This window comes from Lissotriton helveticus, chromosome 7 (genome assembly GCF_964261635.1).
Source record: "Lissotriton helveticus chromosome 7, aLisHel1.1, whole genome shotgun sequence".
Lineage (NCBI taxonomy): Eukaryota > Metazoa > Chordata > Amphibia > Caudata > Salamandridae > Lissotriton > Lissotriton helveticus.
The window spans coordinates 1,457,091,476-1,457,113,895 of record NC_136068.1 but is presented as its reverse complement, the minus strand read 5'-3'; the positions used below and the strand labels follow the sequence as shown (position 1 = coordinate 1,457,113,895).

At 45.2% G+C, this 22,420-nt stretch overlaps 1 protein-coding gene across 3 annotated transcripts in view; it reads left to right on the top strand.

The window, feature by feature from the left end:
* The window catches only part of LOC144770363 (uncharacterized), a 918,549-nt gene that overhangs the window by 712,635 nt on the left and 183,494 nt on the right, over positions 1 to 22,420 (top strand). For all 3 annotated transcript variants that reach the window (XM_078654830.1, XM_078654829.1, XM_078654828.1), the window contains 2 exons: positions 12,009 to 12,235; positions 17,063 to 18,110. In XM_078654830.1, coding sequence (XP_078510956.1) covers positions 12,009 to 12,235; positions 17,063 to 18,110 — 1,275 coding nt within the window. The remainder of the gene's footprint in view (positions 1 to 12,008; positions 12,236 to 17,062; positions 18,111 to 22,420) is intronic.

Here is a 22,420-nt window from a genome sequence, read left to right as displayed (position 1 = left end):
TTGTCCTTGCTCCTATGTTCCGGACTTGTTGTCCTTCACAGTTATACATTATTGTTGCGGACTTTCTGCCGACTGCCATGCTGTTTTTTCACATCTTCATCTACCTCCACAAGTGGTTTGGCCTTCACTTTTGTGGGCTTGCTTCTCAGAGTGGTGCTCTGCTCTTTCCTTTTACTAGTTTTCAAAATACAGTGCCTGGCACTATCCTTTATGGTTCTATTTTTCATTATTCAACTTCTTATCCTTTTGCATCATTTTCACACACATATTCTCACAGTTTTTGGTGGTGGCTCCACGTTGTGGCTCAGAAAAGTTTCTCCGACGAAAACTGAGGTACTCCCACTTTTACAGAAGGGAGATTTTATGTCAATTCTAGACTAAAACACACATATTTTCATGTTCCAATTCATCCAGCTCATTGCAGATACCTCAGATTTGTGATAGTAGGCAAATATTACCAATTCAAAGTACTCCCGTTTGGAGTGACTACTGCTCACAGAGTATTTACCAAATGCCTGGCAGTAGTTGCAGCTCATCTCAGAAGACAATATATTCACATATTCCCCTACTTAGACGACAAGCTCATCTAAGCCAACACTTACCAAAAACACAATCAGACCACAATATATCTACTTCATTAACTGGGCATTATGGTCAATGCACAGAAATCTCAACTGCATCCTTCACAGATGCAATCTTACCTGGGGGCCATTCCTGACACTATCAAAACTCTAGCCTCTCTAAATGTAGTCAGAATTCACACTGTTCAGTCTATCATACTATAGATTCTATCCAACCAAACATTACCAGCCAGAATGTTCATGCAACTGCTAGGAATGATTGTACTCTGTGCAAGACTCCACATGCGTCCTTTACAAGAGTGCTTAGCAAGTAAGTAGGTGTAATCAGTCGCAGGGTCAATTAACCAATCTAGTGTTGGTAGAAGGCCGGACCCATCATTCTCTGCCGTGAAGGACGGCTTATATCGCTCCTATTCCATAGATCGTGCTCACAGCAGATGCATCTCTGACAGGTTGGGGTGACCATCTCCAAAATTACACAATACAAGGCCTGTGGAGCAACAAAAACAAAAGACTCTACATCCACTAACTAGAGCTTCTAGCAGTGTTTCTAGCGCTCAAAGCTTTTTAAACTCACCTGATAGGCAAAGCTGTCCTAGTCCGGCCAGACAACATGACAGCAACTTTTTACTTGTGAAAAAACAGGGGGGAGGAGGGAACACAGCCTCTCCAACTGTCACTCCTCTCTCAAGCCGTTTGGAATTGGGCACTCCATCACAGGGTTTATATTCTGGCAGAACACCTTCCAGGGGTAAACAATCACATTGCCGACCTCCTCAGCAGAAAGAAGCAGCAAACTCACGAGTGGGAACTTCATCCCCAAGTTCTCTGTCCATACTTCCAATAATGGGGATTTCCACAAATAGACTTCTTCGCCACAGTCGTCAACGCAAAATGCCCAAACTTCAGCTCCAGATTCCTACATTCGCTCTCAAAGGGCAATGCCCTATGGATGAACTGGTCATGGATATTTGCCTACGCTTTAACGCCTCTCCCACTCATTCCGTGTCTGGTTCGGAAGCTCAGGCAAACATCCTTCACACTAATTCTAGTAGCTCCTCAAATGGGCCCGTCAACCATGGTACACCACCCTGTTGGAGCTGTCAGTAGTTCCACATCAAAAGCTGCATCTCACTTCCAGGCTCCTTACGCAGAACCATGGAGAAATCAGACATCCAAATCCCAGAGAACTAAACTTAGCGATTTGGCTCCTGCAGTCATTGAGTTTCGTTATTTAAATCTACCACCAAACTGTATGACTATTCTAAAAGAAGCAATAAAGCCTTCTACCAGAGCCTGTTATGCAGCAAAGTGAAAAAGACTTGTTGTCTACTGTAATAACAACCAAATCAATCCTCTAGATGCTTCTATACAAAATATTATCTGTTACCTGTTGCACTTACAGCAAACTGGACTGGCTTATACATCTATTCGCACCTTGAAGCGGTAGCTGCGAATTTGCAGAACAGGCAGCATTTATCACTATTTAAAGTTCCAGTGATCAAAGCCTTCATAGAAGGCTTGAAAAGGGTAATACCACCAAGAATTCCCCCTGCGCCAGTATGGAATCTTAACATTGTCCTTACAAGGCTTATGAGTCCACCTTTTGAACCATTACACAATTGCCCTTTGCAGTTTCTTTCATGGAAAATTGCTTTCCTCATTGCAATCACTTCATTAAGGAGAGTTTGTGAGCTACAGGCATTAGCCATGGAAGAAACCTTCTTTCAGCTCCACAAAGTCAGGTTAGTTCTTCGTACCAACCTTAAATCCCTTCCCAAAGTGGTTTCTGCTTTTCAAATAAACCAATCAGTTGAGTTACCTGTGTTTTTTGTCAACCTGATTCTGTAGCAGAACAGGCTCTTCACTCGCTTGATGTCAAAAGAGCTTTATTGTACTACATACAAAGGACCAAAGGTTTTCGCAAAAAAGAACAACTGTTAGATGCATTTGCTCCACCTTACAAAGGCAAGCCCATCTCTAAATCTGGTATTACAGGATGGATTGTGAAATACATTCAAACATGTTATTCAAAAGCTAAAAGCTTTATCCATACCCCGTAGAGCGCATTCCACTCACACAATAATATTCCTCTAGCCGACATATGTAAAGCATGGTCTACACCACACACGTACCAAACACTATTGTGTAGATGTGTTAGCATGCCAACACGCTGATGTAGGCCAAGTAGTACTTAAAACACTGTTTCAAACAACTGCAATATATACAGGTTAGCCACCGCTTTGGGACTATACTGCTTTGTGGTCTATGCAAAGCATGTGTCCCTACAGCACACATGCCTTGAACGATTGTTACTTAGCCAGTAAGCATCTGTTCTTGGCATGTAGAGCTGTAGATTCACATGCACCCACCCACCTTTCTGGGCACCTATAGTTTTTGAAGTTCTTGATTATACATTCAAACTCATGGACATCTCTATGCTATACTTACTTACTCTATTCTCACCCTCTTGGAGGAAAACAATCTAACATTAGAGTCGATGCCCATGCGCACTATCACCGAAAGGAGGAGTTATCTAACCTTGTGCCTAGGAAAGACTTCTTCAAAGAAAAACAACTTGCAAACATCCGGACCCAACACTAGATGGCAGGAGTATGCAAAGCATGTGAATCTACAGCGCTACATGCCAAGAACAGATGCTTACTGGATAAGTAACATAATCCTTAAAAGATGGTTTTTAAAGAAACTTACTACCAAAACATGATTTTAAACATACTTTTTATAGTCCTGTAGATAGTAGTGTGTGTAGTGGAATGTATATAATGATTTTTTTTTTAATATAATTTTTGAATGGGCTTGTGGCCCTTGATTATCTGCTGTTGTTTTCTGATTTCTCGGCATTGCGAAGATTCCCAAAAACTAAAAAAAAGTATCTTTATAAAGAAAATTAACAATATTTGGGGTACTAAGGTGGCTGTGACAAAAGCCTTTGTGCTGATTGTATGTATGCAGAGTTTCAGCACCCTGGTGCCTTCGTCTGTAAAATGCACTCCATTTCTATAAATCCCATGCATGTCACAATGTAGTTTGTTATAGATTGAGCCACTGTTATGGTCTCTGAGGAATTCAGAAACAGTTTTATTACCCTGTTCCCTGGCTTTGTCAATCTGTGGACAGAATTGATTAGACCACTTCCACTTTTGCTTTTGGCGTATGTTAGAGAACACCAAGACAGTGTGAGAGGAAAACATCAACTCAGTAAAGGTATCAGTGCACAATCATGAGGTCACAGGCTGGTAAATGCTCAACGCTTTGAACCAAAGGCATCAATTGATGAGACTTTAATCCTCTCTGCCAAATCCAAGTAATGTCCTCATTAGCCCAACCCAAGTCCCTGTCAATGCTTCTCTTTCTTGCAGGCTCGCCAGCCCAATAGACATAGTGGTGTCCCACAATCCATACTCTAAGCATTTTGAAATGAAGCAGCAGACAGAAGAAGGCTGCAGCTGAATGAGTCAGTTGGTACAATGAAAGCAGTTAAAATAAACAAAACATATAAAATAAAACTTATCAAATATGCTAATTTCTCAATTAACACAATTATCAATTAAAAAATGAATAATGAAGGAATAAGTATCAATAAATTCTTTCTTGATTAACTTTCCACCCTATGACCCTAAAAAGCGCTACAACAGACTCCTAAAATATATTAAAAATTATTATAATTATACAATTATTTACCAATTACACAATAATAAAAAAACTCATTATAATTATTCAACTTCCCATCTTTTACGCCACCAAACCACACAGGAGATATAATTTAAAATGTATCTTAATTACACAATTTACATAATTTAATTTTCAATTAAATAATTGATATTCAAAATTAATTACTTATAATTAATTAATTTACTTGCCCCTGTACCCCTACAAACCGCACCTAAAACATGATTAAAAACATTAATTACGCAATTTACTTACTATCAATTAAATAATGAATTTTTGCTTCCCACCCTGTACACCTATAAACCCTACAACCCGTACCTTAAACATAATTAAAAAAAATAATTACACAATTCATGTAAATATCAATTAAATAATAGTCAAGAATAATTATAATAAATGTTCCTCCCATCATGTACCCCTACAAATCCCACATCCCGCACCTAAGACGCAACTTAAAAAAATATATTAATTACACAATTTACATAATTGTCAATTAAATTATAATTTAAAATGATTAATTTATTATAAATAATTTACTTACAACTCTGTACCCTTACATACCCACAACCTGCTGCAACAATAAAAATTACAATAAACAAAATTTAAAACTACAAATTTACAAAATATATAAAAAATTAACAATAATTATACAAACACTTTATAACATACATTTAAAACATATACTAAAATACATAAAGATAAAAAATATTAACAGTATTTTTGTAAACTATATTAACTCCTTAGATATTTTAAAACATATACTAAAATACATAAAGATAATAAAAATATTAACAGTATTTTTGTAAACTATATTAACTCCTTAGATATTTTTAATATCGATATTACCATAGATATTTTCGTAAACAATATTAAAAGATATTTTTGACATCGATCTTACCTAATAAAATCTATGTTGTCAACAATATTCCTGTATCATGATGTTTGTGGATCACGATATTACAAACTCGATATTTCTGCCTCTCGATATTTTTTATTTAATATTTTGTCCGAATACAGAGATAGTATGAGACCTCTGATTTAAAGTTACAGATTGGAATCCTCTGTATTGTACGACGTCAGCAAATTGAATCACGCTCAATAGCTTATTATAAAGCATTGGTTCATATTTTAGGTTCTGCAGCATCTACCCAGGGTGTCCGAGTCAATTCAAAAATGCAATTATTAGCAGATTAATAAAATGTATATTCTTATAAATGCTAAATTAAACATTTTAAAGTGCTTTGTAACTGTGTCTTCCCCTGATTGTTGATTTTGGTCAAATCTGAATCGAACTGCCTGTGTTATGGAGGGGACTGGTATATGTTTCTTTCTTATATTCCTGGTTTCCGCAATAAACATAAATTAAAAAAAAAAGTGCTTTGTAAATGTGCAGGAATGCAATATTGAAGGCTAACAAGTAAGTTGGCATTCTTATCTTAATTTGAGGAAGCAGCGTAAGAACAGCCAACAGAAATCAGCATGTACGATTAGTGGCCTACATGAAAAGCACTTATGATTTACGTCAAAAAGAGACCATGCGTTAGGAACAAAAAGTATTCTAACATATTGCTACATCTTTTAAAAATACATTTTGAAAAGCTCCAATCTTTCCATTAAAAAAATTTAGGGAGGAGCTTCGCGCGCACCCAAGATGGTCGCGTGAGCACAGGGCTCCCGGACCCTCGCCACCTCCATCGACTATCCTGTACTTTATCCTGGTTCAGACGACGGGTGTTTATTGGCACAGTTCTACTGCTCATTTATTTGCTTCAACGAACTTTTTTGGACTTCGGGGTCCAGAGCTACAGACTGTCGCAGTTTTCTGGCCTGCTCCATGGTGACACCCCGCGCTATCTTGTCTCGCTTGCCGTTCAGTAAGTGAACAACAACGGACTGCCAGACTTGCGTGGGCTGGCGATCGCTTTCGGTTTCGATTTCTGTCCGGAGCTCAACCTGACTTTGTCGGCTCCGTGGGCGGCCGGACACTCCTACACCCTTGGTCTTTCCGTTCCTACTGCCGATCTGTAGCGGTTTCCAGATCTGAGGCTGGCACCACCTTCGCCCTTTTGGTCCTATATTTGCCACCGCAGTCACCATTTTTACCCGTCAACAGGCGACCCTTACGGGTCCAGGATCCAAGATGGCCACCAAGCCTGAGGGTGGGAAGCGCGGGCCTAAACCAGGCGTTCGAGGGAGTGCTCTGCAAACGAACATTATGGACCGGTACACTCAAGCTAAGGGATCGCCGGGAGCAGCAGCTAAAACCTCGACGACAATGCCGGAGGACTCATCGATTGAGGACGAGCCCTCGCTGCGAGATCTCATGGGCGCCATCACTGGTATGAAGGCCTCATTGGGGCAACAATATGAGGCCTTGACTCTCAAACTGGATACGGTGGCGATTGACGTCAATCTGATCAGGGCGGACTTGGCGAAGACAAACGAAAAGGTCAAATCCTTGGATCTTATGACCTCTAGCCTGGTCACCGACGTTTCTGATTTGCAGGCTGAAGTCGGGAATCTGAGGAAAGCCAATGATTATTACTCTGGGCGCCTAGAGGACTATGAAAGCCGTGCCAGGCGCAATAACATCCGCCTGATTGGGGTCCCGGAATCATCGACTGCTGCCTCGACGGACCTATTGGTGGAAGACCTGGTGCTGAATCACCTGGCGCCCAAGGTTCTCAGCAAGTTTTTCGCTGTCGAACGTGCACATAGGATCCCCGGCGGCACACCTAAATCGGGTGCTAACCCTCGACCTATCATTGCGAGGATTTTTCATTTCCGGGACAGAGACGCTATCCTGCAGGCTTCGCGGCAGTCAGGTCCCATTGCCTTTGAGAACTCTACTGTCAGCTTCTATCCGGACTTTACACAACAGGTCCAGAAACAGAGGCTGGGGTTTCAGGGGGTCAAGAAGAGACTCCGGGAAAGGTCAATGAAGTATGCCATGCTCTTTCCGGCCCGTCTGCGGGTGGTACATAAGGATCGTACTTTTTTCTTCAACCATCCTGGGGTTGTGAGTGACTGGCTTGACACGCTGCCTATGGATCATGAACCTTTTGAGGACTCTGGCAAGTCGGATCGGGCGGAAGGTGGCCCGACGGAGCAAGAGTAACTGTTGACTTTGACCCCGTACCCTTCCCGTTGGCTTTGAACTGTGCTATGCTGTCTTATTAATGTTTGCAAGTAATAGTCTTTTTTGGGGGTGGGTGGGGGGTGAACGGGTCCTTTCTCCTCCTGGGTTTTCTTTTCGTAGATTAGTTGGGTGGTTGGGCGACAGGCACACTGCGAGTTTATGGGGCTCTTTGGTCTTCAGCAGGAGTGCGGGGTGGGGGGTATAGTTGTTTTGACATTGTTGGGGGGGCTGGGTTGTTTGTTTGAATTTTCTTGTTACTTGCAAGGCGAGGGAAAGGCGCACTCCTGTTATTTGCAGTTGCTCTGGGTGTGGGGCCGGGGAGGGGCTGGGCACGGGGATGGGGGGTAGGGGACTTCGGTTATTGTGTTGGAACGTGAACGGGTTGGGGAATGGGATTAAGAGGAGGGTGGTGTTACAGTTGCTGAAACGTTTGACTCCAGATGTTGTCTTACTGCAGGAGACTCATTTGCTCGGCAACAAGTGCTACGCTTTGAATAGGCGTGGTTATCGCCTTGTGGCGCACTCGGGTTTCACTTCGGGCTCTAGGGGGGCGGGCATTCTGGTTCGGGCCTCCCTCCCCTTGGCCATTGATGATGTCATAAGGGACGATACGCCGCCATTGTGGGGCGCTGGGAGGGGAAGGTTCTTATTCTGATTTCTGTGTACGTGCCCCCGGGCCTCCAGGCCACCACCTTTGCTGATCTGAGTGGACTTATCCTGGGCCTCCCCGAGGGTTTGCTTTTGGTTGGGGGTGACTTTAATGCGGTGGTCTCGGGAATGCATGATCGTCACCCTCCCAGGGAACTGGCGAGGGCCCAGACTTTAGTTGAGCGACTTCCTGGAGACGTTGGGGCTCACTGATTGCTGGCGGTTGCTTCACCCGGGACAGTTGCAATATACCTATCATTCTGGTGCTCATGGTAGTCTCTCGAGGCTTGATCACGTTTTACTGCCCTCGGCCCATGCATCCCTCATACGGGAAGTTAAACATCTGGCACGGGGTATCTCGGACCATTCTCCGCTTTGGCTGGTGGTTGATGCACGGCAGGGTTCGGCGGGCCGAGTGGCCCCGATCAACCCCAGGTATTTGAAGGACCCCAGGGTCAGGGATGAGCTGGTTAAAGCACACGATTGTTATTTTGAGGAAAATGTGGGCTCTGTTTCCTCCCCTAGTGTACTTTGGGAAGCTTACAAGACTGTCATTCGTGGCCAGGCCCCCTCATTGATTGGTAGCGTGAAGTTGGCCAACCGTGCTGAGGCGGTTCGACTTGAGGGGGAGGTCACGGCCCTGGAGGAGGGCTTGGAATCTGGGGTTACCGCTGAGGGGTTACATCTACTGGAGTTGAAACAACATGAATACAGAGCTCTGGTCACTGAAGCTGCTAAGGAAATGGGGAGGGAACAGCAGGGACGCCTGTATGATGTGGGTGATAAGGCTGGGAAACTGCTTGCTTGGTTGGATAAGAGGGAGAGTGCGAGTCGTGGAGAATGGAGAGTGTTGTACGGACCCTGTTGATATTATCGCATGTTTTGCTGATTATTTCCGCGAGGTGTACTCCCAGGTGTCTGATCGATCGGAGCAGGACTCCCACCTGTTATTGCGTGATATTGCACTTCCCCAATTGTCTGATATTGATAGGGATGCTCTGGATGCTCCGCCTACTGTGGACGAGATTGCCGCTGCTGTCCGTTCGGTCCGATCCGGCAAGGCCTCGGGCCCTAATGGGCTCCCCATTGAGCTATATAAACTGCGCCCGGATTCGCTAGCTCCTCATTTGCGCTCTATGTTTCTTGAGTCTTTGGAGGTGGGGTTTCTCCCGCCTGACCAGAGACTGGCCACTATTGTTGTCATTCACAAGGATGGTAAACCTCGGGATCGCTGCGCCTCTTTTCGACCCATTTCGTTGATTAATGCGGAACCTAAAATCTTGGCCAAGCTGCTGGCGACACGTTTGGCGTCCGTTATTGGGGACCTGGTTCACCCTGATCAATCCGGCTTTATACCGCATCGTAACACAGCGCTTAACCTCCGAAGGTTGCATGGAGTTCTGGCACGGGCTGAGACGCTGCGTGAGCCCGCCATCTTAGCGTCCTTGGACGCTACGATGGCGTTTGATACAATAGAATGGCCGTATTTGTGGGCGGTTCTTGCTAAGTTTGGTTTCGGTTCGGACTTCGTTCGATGGGTCAAATTGCTCTACGCCGGTCCCATGGCCCAGGTGGTGGTCAATGGTCGGGTCTCTGCGCCCTTTGCACTGAGCAGGGGGACGCGACAGGGCTGTCCCCTGTCCCCCTTGTTGTTTGCTCTTGCCTTGGAACCGCTGGCGGCCTGGTTGCGGTGGGAACCGTCCCTGAAGGGCATTGGATGGAATTCGGAGTTTGAGGATCGTGTATCTCTCTACGCTGATGATATTCTGCTTTATCTTACATCACCCCGTAAATCCCTCATTGTGCTGTTTGATGTCTTAACGTCCTTCCGCAAAAACTCAGGTCTCGTCATCAACTGGTCGAAGTCCTGTGTATACGTCCTGTCGGGTACCGCCCCCCTTCTGCCAAGCGGCTGTCCTATCGCGATTGTGGAAGATGGATTTAAATATCTAGGCATTTTTATCTCGCTGAGCCCTGCACTGCGGTTCGACCGTAATTTACTGCCCCCTCTTCAGCGCCTTCGGGCAGATGTGGTCGCCTGGGGGAAACTTCCTCTCTCTCCCCTGGGTAGAGCGGCATTGTTTAAGATGATGTCACTGCCCCGATTCCTCTACGCATTGCAAAACACGCTTGACGTTGTCCCGGCTACATATTTCCGTGAGGTCGAGGGTTTACAGAGACGACTGGTGTGGGGGGGTAGGCCCCGGATTGCCATTGCTAAATTGTCGCTCCCGTGGTACGACGGTGGAATTGCTTTGCCTGATATCCGTCGCTATTATTGGGCGTCTCAACTGGGGGCAATAAATCATTGCATGTATGGCCCTTTGCCAAATCCGGTCTTCGCGATGGACAAATGGTTGTTACCGGGGGGCGACTACAATAGAGCCCTCTACTCGAAACTCACCCCTCGCAACGTGACAGGCCCCACTAGGACGGCCGTCCAGGTATGGCGACATGCTTCCATGGCGCTTGGGTGGACTGATAATTGACTCGTGCCACCCCCCTGTACGGCTCTGATAGACTTGGCTCTCTTTGGCAGTCCCGGGGGTTTGATAGGTGGGACTTGATTGGTATCAGCAGGATTGATGATGTTTGGACTAAGGGGAGAATGAAGACGTTTGAGGAATTGAAAACCGAGTACGCTTTGAGCGATCGCGAATTCTTTCGCTATGCACAGATCCGCCACGCGGTGCTCTCGGTCTTCCCTTCGGGTGTGGAGATTCCAGAGTCGTTCCCGCTTGAGGACAGGGTACTGGACGGACATGTTCCTGATAGTACGATTTCGCTTTTTTATAAAAAGTTAATCAACTCCAGGTCTGACCTCCTGTCTCGACTTAGAGAGGTCTGGACTGGTGATGGGCTGGAGCTGGACGATGAGGACTGGCAGGCGGCGATCTCCTCCCCTGAAGAGGTGGCCATCCAGGCGCGCCTTAGATTTGTGCAACTTAAAATCCTGCATAGAGTGTATGTCACTGGTCCCCGTTTGGTGCATATGGGCTTCTCTGTGGATGGTTTGTGTCGGCGTGGCTGTGGTCTCCTGGGCACCTTTTTACATATCATCTGGGAGTGCCCTGAGATAGTGCGATTCTGGACCCGTGTGCACGAGGTGATGAGTGAGGTTACCGGGGTGCGATCGATGCCGGAAGCTAGGAGATGCCTGCTGAACGTATGGGAACCGAATGATTACTCCGTGTCGCAGCTTCGGTGGGTGACCTTGGGCAACATGATTGCCAAAAGAGACATTGCGCAATTGTGGGGCGCTCAGGGCCCGCCCGGACTTCAGAAATGGAAACAAAACATGGACTGGTGCATGTTCAGAGAAAAAACTGTGTATATTTCTCGTGGTACCCCCCGGAAGTGGGGAAAGATATGGACTCAGTGGAACACTTATCGTGGTGATATATGTGCCCCTCCTCTTCCTGACCCTGATGTTGCACCTATGTCCCCGTAACCCGAGGGTTCCTCCACACACTATTGTATACTGATTGCAATTTGTTTCTTCTGCCCCCCCCCCCCACTGTGTAACTCTTTCCCGATAGAACGAACGCTCATTGGATTGTCCTTCCCGCTCCAACACCATGTAATGCAACGTTGTGTATATTGATGTCTCTTTTTCTTCCTCCTTGCAAGTTGTTTGTGTTTGTGTTATAAAATCAATAAAAAGTTTTTTAAAAAAAATAATCGATTTTTTGTTTGTGAACTAAAAAACTTATTTCATTACGTGCTTATTTGTTTGATTTCCATTGGTTTATGTAATGTTTTGAGGTACAAAAAATAGGAATTACTTACGTGGGGTCCACATCTTATAGTAGTGATTCATTAGGATTCTACAAAAGGCAAAAAGTGAAGAGCTGTTGTATTAGAGCATGTTTTGGAATAGTGGACAATGTAGAGTGCCTTGCCAAGTAGGGATTTGTCTGATACCTGTTAACCTCTTTATTCTTCTTTAGGCAAACATCGGCACAGTTCTTGACAGAATGGAGTTTCCAAGTTGGAATAATTTCTGCGAGTTCTTTGATCACTGGTGCGAGGAAAGGAGAGAACTGTACTGCATTAACACAGCACAGCTTTTAAAGAAAGGGGCAGTGAATGACCTAGCATCAAACTTAAAATACAGATATGTGCAGCTAGTGTGCAAGCCATCTTCTGGCTCCCACTTTGGGAGATCTTCACTGGGGTAAGAGCATTGCTGCGCCTGTAGACAAATATGTACAGCCCTAGGGTGCATTGCGCTACCCCTGCTGTCTTCGTTTATGGATGTTTTTTGAGTATTTGATTGTCTTACTTGATTCATAGCTCCATTTGTTTTCTCGGTTTTATAAGTGCAAAATCAACCTAGAGGTATTGGATCGCTTTACATGGGGGGAGGTTGACGAATCTTCGCAAAATTTTCAAAACTAGTGGGGCGCTCCGGTCCGCTCCTATCTTGAAAATTTCAGGGTGATTCGGCAAGCGGGGGCCGAGAAAAAAGGGGGGTCCCAAAACGTGTTTTCTCCATGTTTACTCCTGTATGAAACTTTACACACGGCTACAGCCCGAACTACTGAATGGAATTACACCAAATTTGGCAAAAAGATAGCCCTTGGTTCAGAAAGAATTCTATTCATTAAATGGTGTAAATCCGTTCAGTAGTTCCTGAGAAATAAAAAAAATGCATTTACCATAGCAAACTTTAGACACGGCTATAGCTTGAACTACTGAACGGATTTACACAACAAATTTGGCATAAAGGTAGCCCTTTCCTCAGAAAGAACTCTTGTTCTTAAATGGTGTAAATCCGTTTAGTAGTTGCTGAGCAAATCAAAAAATAAAAATAGCGATATATAGAGCCGCGGTGGATTCGCGCACCCTGCCGATCACAAGCTGCATTCTAATTGGCTATCAACACTTCATACCAGGAAGTGTTGGCAGCCATCTTGTGCCTCGGTAGAACCGAGGCACATGGATGCAGTAAAAGAAACGCGCAAAACAAGAAAAGGGGGCAGGGTAGAAACACCCTGACCCCCTAGGCCTGCTCAGGGGGGCCCACAAGGACCCCCATGGCCCAAAAAAGCATTATTTTTTTTTAAAGTGGTGAAATGCGCTTCGGTATTATTTAGCCCCCGGGCGGGCCAAGTCCCGGGGGTAATGTTTATATTGTAATGGGGGGCCCAACCCCAGGTACTGGAACCCCCGGGGCTTGTGTTGTAAATGGGTGGAGGTGCTCAAAGAGAGCAGGTTTCCTGCGAGAGCAGGTTTCCTACCAAAATCCAAACCAGATTGCTTTTCCTCACGGGGACCTGCATGTTAGCAGCTCCCCATGTGGAAAAGCAATGCTGGCTCCCGCAGGATGCGGGGAGCCGGCGGGACCGTGGGGGCATTGGGGCTCCCCACACGGTCCCCAAAGGAGAGGGCCAGCCCCGGGAGATGGGGTCCCTGGGGCCAGAAGTGGCCTGGGAGAGGGGATGGGGTCCCCGGGGCCAATGGAGGCCTTAGGAGGAGGGGGCCATGCAGCCCCCCCTTCCTATAAAAAAACAGTGTTTGGCCATGCCCCGGGAGATGGGGTCCCCGGGCCGGAATAGGCCACGGGAGAGGGGCCCACGCGGCCCCCTTCCTGTTCATTTTCTTTTTTTAAAAGGGATCAGGCCCTAGGAGATGGGGTCCCCAGGGCCCACAAAAAGGGGACCGAAGTGGGGCCACACAGTCCCCCTTCTAACAAGAAAAAAAAGACTGCGATCGTGCCAGAGGCCCTGCCCCCTCCCAGAAACACACTGCAAAAGCGCCCTGTGGCACGTTTAAAATTGGGGAATTGTGGGTGAGGCCTGAGGTGACGTGTGCAAACACGCCCTGTGGCGCATTTTACATTGGGGAATTAAGTCCCCTTCAATCCTGAGGGCCCCTGGGGCCAACTAGGCCAGCAGGTACCTCCTGTAAGCACCACAGGCCTGCATGGCAGAGAGGTGGTCAAGGCCATGCCCCTTTTTTTATACCTCTGTGCAATGCAGCTCTGTGGCACTTACTGGAGGTACCTAGTGGGCTAGTTGGACCCCAGGGACCCTCAGGATTCAAGGAGACTTAATATCCCAACTTAAAATGGGCACAGGGCGTGTCTGCACCCGTCACCACTGTGCAAACGCGCCCATGGCGCGTTTCAAGAGGTAGTTTTAATCCCCCTGCCCTATTATGTACTAGGGCCTTACAGAGGAGGTCATGCTAATCACAGGGGCACCCCAACGCATAGTGTTCCCTAGTGTGTGTAGGTGTTTTCACTGTATTCTAAGTGTCTTTTAGCATAGCACTGGCTCTAGGCCTGGTTAGGCAGAGTCCGTTACCACCAGTACCCGTCTGAAAAAAGTTGTGGGTACAGGATGATTTTGCAACAATGCCTTTTTCTGTTCCTCTGTTGGTTCTTTCTGCACATGTCTTGCCTCTTCCTGCACTTTTCTTTGTCTTTGTGGACTTCTGTTGCCTCTTTCTGCATTTCCTTTGCTTCTTTCTGTGTGTTTTTTCTTCTTTCTTCACATGTCCAACCTCTGTAGGCATAGTTAGAAACTAGCATTTAAAAAACATAGGTTTCAGGTACGTTATAGTTAGAAATTAACATTTAAAAAACCTTTGAAATTCACTGAAAAAACCATAGGTTTCAGGCACGTTATAGTTAGAAATTAGCATTTAAAAAACCTTTGAATTTCACTGAAAAAAACATAGGTTTCAGGCACGTTATAGTTCGAAATTAGCATTTAAAAAACCTTAGAAATTCACTCAAAAAATCATAGGTTTTAGGGAAAGTTATGTTTATGTTTATGAAATTTATATTGCGCGCAAATACCTGAGGGTGTCTCGGCGCAGATCGGACTCCTGAGATGGAGCTGCCTTATAGTTATTGGTCAAATAACCAAGTTTTCAGGAGTTTTCTAAAAATGGTAAGGGTTGGACTGGTTTTAATGAGCAGGGGAAGGGAGTTCCACAGCTTGCGGGTGGCAACTAGAAAGCGCCTGTCTCCCCAGCTGGCAGTCCTGGTACGCGGGATAGCAAGAAGATGGGTGTTAGCAGAGCGAAGATGTCTTTGTGGGGCATAAATACGAAAGGCATCTTTGAGGAACCTTGGTCCGGAGTCATGAATAGCTTTGTAAGCTATGCAAAGAGCTTATAGTTAGTTGGACATTTCACTCCTACCAAACCATAGAAATTCCCCTGTTACAGTTAGTTCAGCTTACTATAACTTGCGCCCCCGCAATGCACTGCTGATGATGTCACATATAACATCAGTCATGACATGGTCAGTGCCATCACTGATGACCACTGCTGACATCTGAAATGACATCACTGATGACATCATCCATGTGATAAATTGATGCATCTTCTCACACCCTAATATAACCTTTGATACACCCAGTCTAAATTACAGACTGCCATTCTCAATACCTACATACACACTCACTGATTCTTAGGTTTACACACACATCCACTCACTCACCCGTACAGTCACTCACACTTATGGTCACTCAGTACAGGACTATCATATGCACTCATACACCTATATAGACACTCACACACCGCCACTCATTCATAGAGGTACTCACGCTCTAAGTCAGTCAAGCAAATAATTACTCACACTCCCATTGACTCACCTATACAGTTATACACACACCAGCTCACTTACTCATACAAATACTAGCACATTCTTACGTTCTTATACAATCACTGATACAAGCACACACTCATCAATACAATCACTCTCAGAATTGCACACTCTCACTTATAGCCATTTAAATACTCCAACACACATATATACCTCCTTTCACATATGTAGTTACTCACACATGTACCACTGACATATATATCCACTCACTAACACACCCATACACACACTCACCCACACAGTCCATCACAGATGCACTCTTGAAACCATTCACACAGTGAATCACCCACTCACACATCTATGCACAGAGTCAAACACACCCCACCCACACCAACACTAAGGCTCCCATACAGATACTCAGACTACCAATCAATAACTCATATAGACACTTGTGTAGTTATTCACAAACCCATGCAGCAGCTTACACAAGAACAGACAGACTCATACAGACATTCACACAGTTTAGTCACTAAACCATGCATTCAGTAAAATGTGTTTAATCACTCACTTATAGAGTCAGTCACGCACCTACTAAATCATCCATTCAAACACTTACACTCCCTCTCATTCTTCAATGTGCCTTTCCCTATATATTAAACATATTTAAACTTTACAGAAACACACAGTCACTGGGTGATGTCATCAGTGATGTCATTTGAGATGTCATCAGTGATGTCATCAGTGATGTCACTGACCATGTCATGAGTGATGAAATGTTACCTCATCAGCAGTGCATTGCGGGGGCGCGAGTTATAGTTAGCTGAACTAACTGTAACAGGGGAATTTCTATGGTTTTGTACAAGTGAAATGTCCAACTAACTATAACTTTTCCTAAAACCTATGGTTTTTTCAGTGAGTTTCTAAGGTTTTTTTAATGCTAATTTCTAACTATAACATGCCTGAAACCTATAGTTTTTCCGTAAAAAAATAAATATAGATATAGATATATATATATGAATATGAATATATATGAATATGTAGTACACTTTAAGGATATATATATGAATATATATGAATATGTAGTACACTTTAGGGATTTAAATATACATGTTATGCCGATAATAAGTAATATCAGAATTAACCACTGGGTATTGCACTGAATAGCATTGCTTTCCTTTGTTTTGCAATTGTTGTCATTATGATATTCATGCAGGACACCCACATCCCGGCCTTTACACAAGTCACAAGTGCTTCCAATCCTCCTACCTCCAGGATCTCCAATCCTTTCTATGCTGCTAAACAAACCCAAATATAACTATTCCGATTGCTGCCTTGGCCATAATAACGCAACAGTGTAAATCTTTGTCGTGTGTTTCAGTCCATTTTGCTGTTTGTTTATCTTTCCCTGAATGTTTTCTTTTTGTCTTTGTATATCCTCTGAAGCAGTACCTCATCATCCTGTCCAGCAGCCATCACTTTGAGGGCATCAAAGGAAAAAAAGTGCCTGGTTGTCATCCAGTCTCGAACAGACCATGACCACAACACAAAGGCTGTGGAATTTGACCAGCAATTTAACCAGCTTCACTTAGCCACTAATCCTGGCCTCTCAACCCAGATAAGTAGACTCTGTTGCACGTTCCTTACACCAAACAATGTCCAAGAACTGCTTGCTAGCAACCGAGTCCCGAATCCAGCTCTGTGTGAGTGTTTGGTGGAACTGGGGTCTCTCTTCTCCTTGGATCCTGGAGCCAAAGTGAAAATGACCTTCATGCCAGACTTCACGTTGGAGAGCATCTTTCTGATGACATCACACACCATGAACTTGCTGAAGAGCTACCCTACCGTCCTGTTCCTGGGGCGCTCTCTGGCCATTAATGAGTCGTTTGACCTTTACACCGTGCTGTGTGAAGATGCTGTTGGCAGAGGACGAGAATGTGCCTACTTCCTTACCCGAGGGAAGTGTCGGACCCCGATCCGGTTCATGTTGGTGTGGCTGCTCCGGGGGGTGCCTGAGATTCAGGCACTGATAGAGGGGCTCACCCTACAGGTAAATTTAAAAGAGCTGGATCTAATCCGGGACTTGTTGCCCTCCTGCTGTGTACGTATGAGCCACACTCATGCCCTTGGCGCCTTGTACCGCAGGGCGAGCCTGGAGGAGCCCACCATACAGGAAAAACTTAAAAAGCTAGTCTACAGTGTGGTACATGCCCGCACACCAGCCATATACCGCTCCTGCTTCAGACAGCTAGAGGCTGCTTCTCCCCCTTCCTTCCTACGCTACTTTATCCAGGCCTGGCATGGCCGCAAGGAGGACTGGGTAGAGAGCTGGGGACATAAGATGCGTGATGGACACTTCCTTGAGTGTGCAGCTTGGGAGCCTTGTGAGCTGCGCTCAACTGGGAGCTTTCCCTGCTCGCTTTCTTCATGCATCAGTACACTTGTGACTGTAACGACACTCCGGAGTGCAGAGGACAGCAGCTGCATTCAAGAGGTAAATACTTGAATCAGAGAGTAGTAACATTTATGTTGGATCGTTGCATAATTCCATCACATACTTTTCACACTTACTAGTTGGTCCACGTTCATGCATTTGGGTTGTAATTCAGGAAGAGCCGTAGAATAACATGAACCTTTTGTAATATTAGAAGCGTGGTCCCTCTGGAGGATCAAGAAAACAGTGTCAGAGACAGTATGACTTTCTCTTCATGGAAGTGTACAACCCAATGCACTAGGATGTAGGAAGGCTGAATAGTTCTGAGGTAACTAGTTCCGCTGGAAAAGGCGATCCACATTCAGGGGTAGAACAGCTGTCTGTTTCGTCTTTGTAGCTCCTGTGGCCTGCTTGTAAGTGGCATGTGTTGTTTGACTTATAATATCATTAGACACCAGAACGCCGCTGGGCAGCAACTTGTGTGCTATCAGCCAGTCAGTCATTCTAAGGCTACCATACTGCACGTAGGGGCTTAGAGGTGGATCCAACAAGTAAAGCTAACCCAGGATACATGTTCGCTTCAGCATATTCCTTGTATTGTTATAGCTTGGGAAGTAATTTCCACTTAAACAATGAATTCAATATACTAAAAGAAGCTTGTAGTTTGGGCTTAGATGGACTATATCAACATGTGGTGATGAGCAGTGTTTGTTTGTGAGTGGCTGTGAGTTGATGCCTACTTAAAGCAGAAGATTTTAGGTCAACAAAACTGATGTCTTTTCTTAAGATCTTTAGAGGAGAAGTTGGAAATCTTCCCCCACCATTGCCATTGACTCCCTGCCACTTTTCCCAAATTATCTCCACTGTTCAACCTTCTCACTTCCAGTGCATGTTCCCTTAAACTATGCGTAAAAAAGAGCAGTGGATTTATAAAGTGTTTTTGTAGTGCTAGCACTTCCCAGTACATCATCGTGCAGAGCACTGGGCCATCTTGGTTTTCCTATTTTTCTTTTATGTAGCAATAATAAGAAATCTGTTTGCACTTTGATGCTCTTCCAAGAGCTTGGGATTCATTTTTCTGTTTATTATTGCTTATGAGTTATGTCTGTCTGTTCTGCATTTTCTTTACATCTTTATTGCGTAAATATTGGCATATTGGAAGTATGTCTGGCTCAAAATGGAGTTCTGTTTACTTGATAAGCAGGTCCTATTCACCAATATGTAGTCTCTTTTCGTTTTGAATTCCAATATTAGTCAATACATTTTTGTGTAATCTAAGCAAGAAGATGAAAAAAAGATGAGCCTTTTGGGACTGCTACCAACAACTGTGCTGTATCTAGGTCTCGCCCACAAATAAAAGCTAGATCTCTCTACAGTGTTGGTTCCTTGGCTCTGACCTGTCCAGCTTACACAGGTCTGTGTGTTGTGGTGCTCCCTGTACTACTGTTCCTTACAGCTCAGCTGCTTTTTACTTGTTAGTGTGGTATTATACGTGTGGTAGGACAGCTCCTGTGCGACCAGCAGTGTTCGGACAGATAAAGAACAATTACAGCATCATTTCAACTAGAATCCACTCTTGTTCGGATATAAAACAAGCATTAGAAATGCAATCGGGCTCGGATTTTTTGAGTTTGAGCTAATGGCATTGTAAATGCCAATGTATTGTTGCTATGTGTTATGGAGTGTGTTCATGTGGTGTGTACTGCCAGTGATCTCCTTGTGAGTGTGAGAATATTGCACCGTTACTGCCTGTGATGTCCTTCTTGTGAGTGTGAGGAGCTTGCACCTCTGCTGCCTGTGGTCTCCTTGTGAGTGCAAGAAGATTGCACTGCTGCTGCCTGTGATGTCGTTCTTGTGAGTGGGAGAAGCTTGCACCTCAGCTGCCTGTGGTCTCCTTGTGAGTGTAAGAAGCTTGCACAGCTGCTGCCTGTGATGTCCTTCGTGCAAGTGTGAGAAGCTTGCACCGCTGCTGCCTGTGAGTATGAGAAGATTGCATTGAGCATCTCTGTGCTGTGCCTGTTCTTTGTAAGGGACTCTTGCTCTGTTGCTGCTGCTGCCTTGGCACAGTACCTGCTGTGAGTGTGTAAGGGAAGCTTGCACCACTGCTGCTTGTGATGTCGTTCTTGCGAGTGTGAGAAGCTTGCACCTCTGCTGCCTGTGGTCTCCTTGTGAGTGTAAGAAGCTTGCACTGCTGCTGCCTGTGATGTCGTTCTTGTGAGTGTGAGAAGCTTGCACCGCTGCTGCTTGTGATGTCCTTCTTGTGAGTGGGAGAAGCTTGCACCTCAGCTGCCTGTGGTCTCCTTGTGAGTGTAAGAAGCTTGCACAGCTGCTGCCTGTGATGCCCTTCTTGTGAGTGTGAGAAACTTGCACCGCTGCTGCCTGTGAGTATGAGAAGATTGCATTGTGCATCTCTGTGCTGTTCCTGTTCTTTGTAAGGGACTCTTGCTCTGTTGCTGCTGCTGCCTTGGCACAGTACCTGCTGTCAGTGTGTAAGGGAAGCTTGCACCACTGCTGCTTGTGATGTATTTCTTGCGAGTGTGAGAAGCTTGTACCTCTGCTGCTTGTGGTCTCCTTGTGAGTGTAAGAAGCTTGCACTGCTGCTGCCTGTGATGTCGTTCTTGTGAGTGTGAGAAGCTTGCACCGCTGCTGCTTGTGATGTCCTTCTTGTGAGTGGGACAAGCTTGCACCTCAGCTGCCTGTGGTCTCCTTGTGAGTGTAAGATGCTTGCACAGCTGCTGCCTGTGATGTACTACTCACTACTCTACTCTACTCACTACTCTGCACTCACTACTCACTACTCTGCACTCACTACTCACTACTCTACTCACTACTCTAGTCACTACTCTGCACTCACTACTCTACTCACTACTCTACTCACTACTCTACTCACTACTCTACTGACTACTCTACTCACTACTAGAGCAAGGCATAGCCTCTGACCCTTATAATGCTAATGCAAACAACAGGCCAAAACACAAAATGACAGTTACTAAAAGACATTTTTAAACTAACACCATAAATAAAAACAGAGGCACGCCTAGTCCCCACCAGCATGTCAAGAGAGCACAATCAAACCAATGTAACACAGCTTAGCAATCAGTCCTCAGCGCTTTGGAATACATTTATAGACCCAGGAAAACAGCCTGGACCTGAATGAGATCACATACTCGGGAAAGATGGAGGGGTTCACCCATCACTGAGCTGGGCAGGTGGCCTCTGGCCTGAGTGAATGAAAGCCTGCCTTCGTTTCATAGGTCTGAAAACACAGCTGCTGCTTGGAAACTACTGTGTCCTTGGTACCCCAGGTGCACAAGCCATTCGACGTGATTCTCCTGGGCTTTCTGTCACTCACAGAACATTGACTGTCTTTGCAATGGTGTCTCAAACCCTCTACAAGAAGTTTGTTTCCAACTTTTTCCACCTTTTAAAGTGATGAAGTTTGCATGCTATACACGTTCGTAAATGATCCTCAGTGAGGATTGATATAAGTGTATCGTGTACACAAGGTCAAAGCTTCTAAGATTCCTAAATATTAAGAGCCATAGGAAGTGGAATGGATTTCTGCGCATGCGCGAGAGCCTCGGGGCTAATCTGCTATAATTTAGCCGCATGTCTCACAATTCGCAGGCAGTATGCTCCTCCGTTACAAACGTGTGTCTAAATATTAGCTGCTTAAAATACTGAAAAGTGGATTCCCAGTAATATTTCATGTATACCTGTCCACGATTCTGACAGGCATAAATGACACCCTGATAAACGCACAGCTGTGTGCCACTTCTTTCGTCCCCACCTGCAAGGGATGTCGTGTGCCAGATTAATTGGTGCAGAGAGCTCTTGTGTGCCGAACACATGCTAAGAGCGATAACATAACAACGGTTATCACCCTGCCTGCTGACGCAGCTTCCCAAACATGCTTTGTTCAGGTGACATTCGTGTTTTACATTATGCAGCCGGTTTTCAGCTCAAGTCACTGCTCACCAGCGTTCTATAGTCAATGGCGATGAACGTGGCTAGAAACCAGGTGACAGGAGCACTGAGTTCACAAGTGTAAGGCTAATAACCTGCAGGGCCTGTGCGCACAATCAAGAGCACGTGTAGGTGTATCAATATTAAACAAACCACCAAATTATATTGTTTTCTAGATGTGCATCCATGTTGGAATTAAGAAGGGTTCCGTTTTACTATGTCATGGGGTTTACCTACGAGTGAACTTCAGGTATCACTGCATTTTTCTTCACCTTCTAGGGTGTGGCAAATCGGTTTGCACTGCTGGTGAATGACACACTAAAATTCAGGTCCTTTGACCCTTGTCACTCGCCGCTGCCGCTGCGGCTCGCTCAGCAGATGCCTCCCGCCTCTGGGGCCGCCCC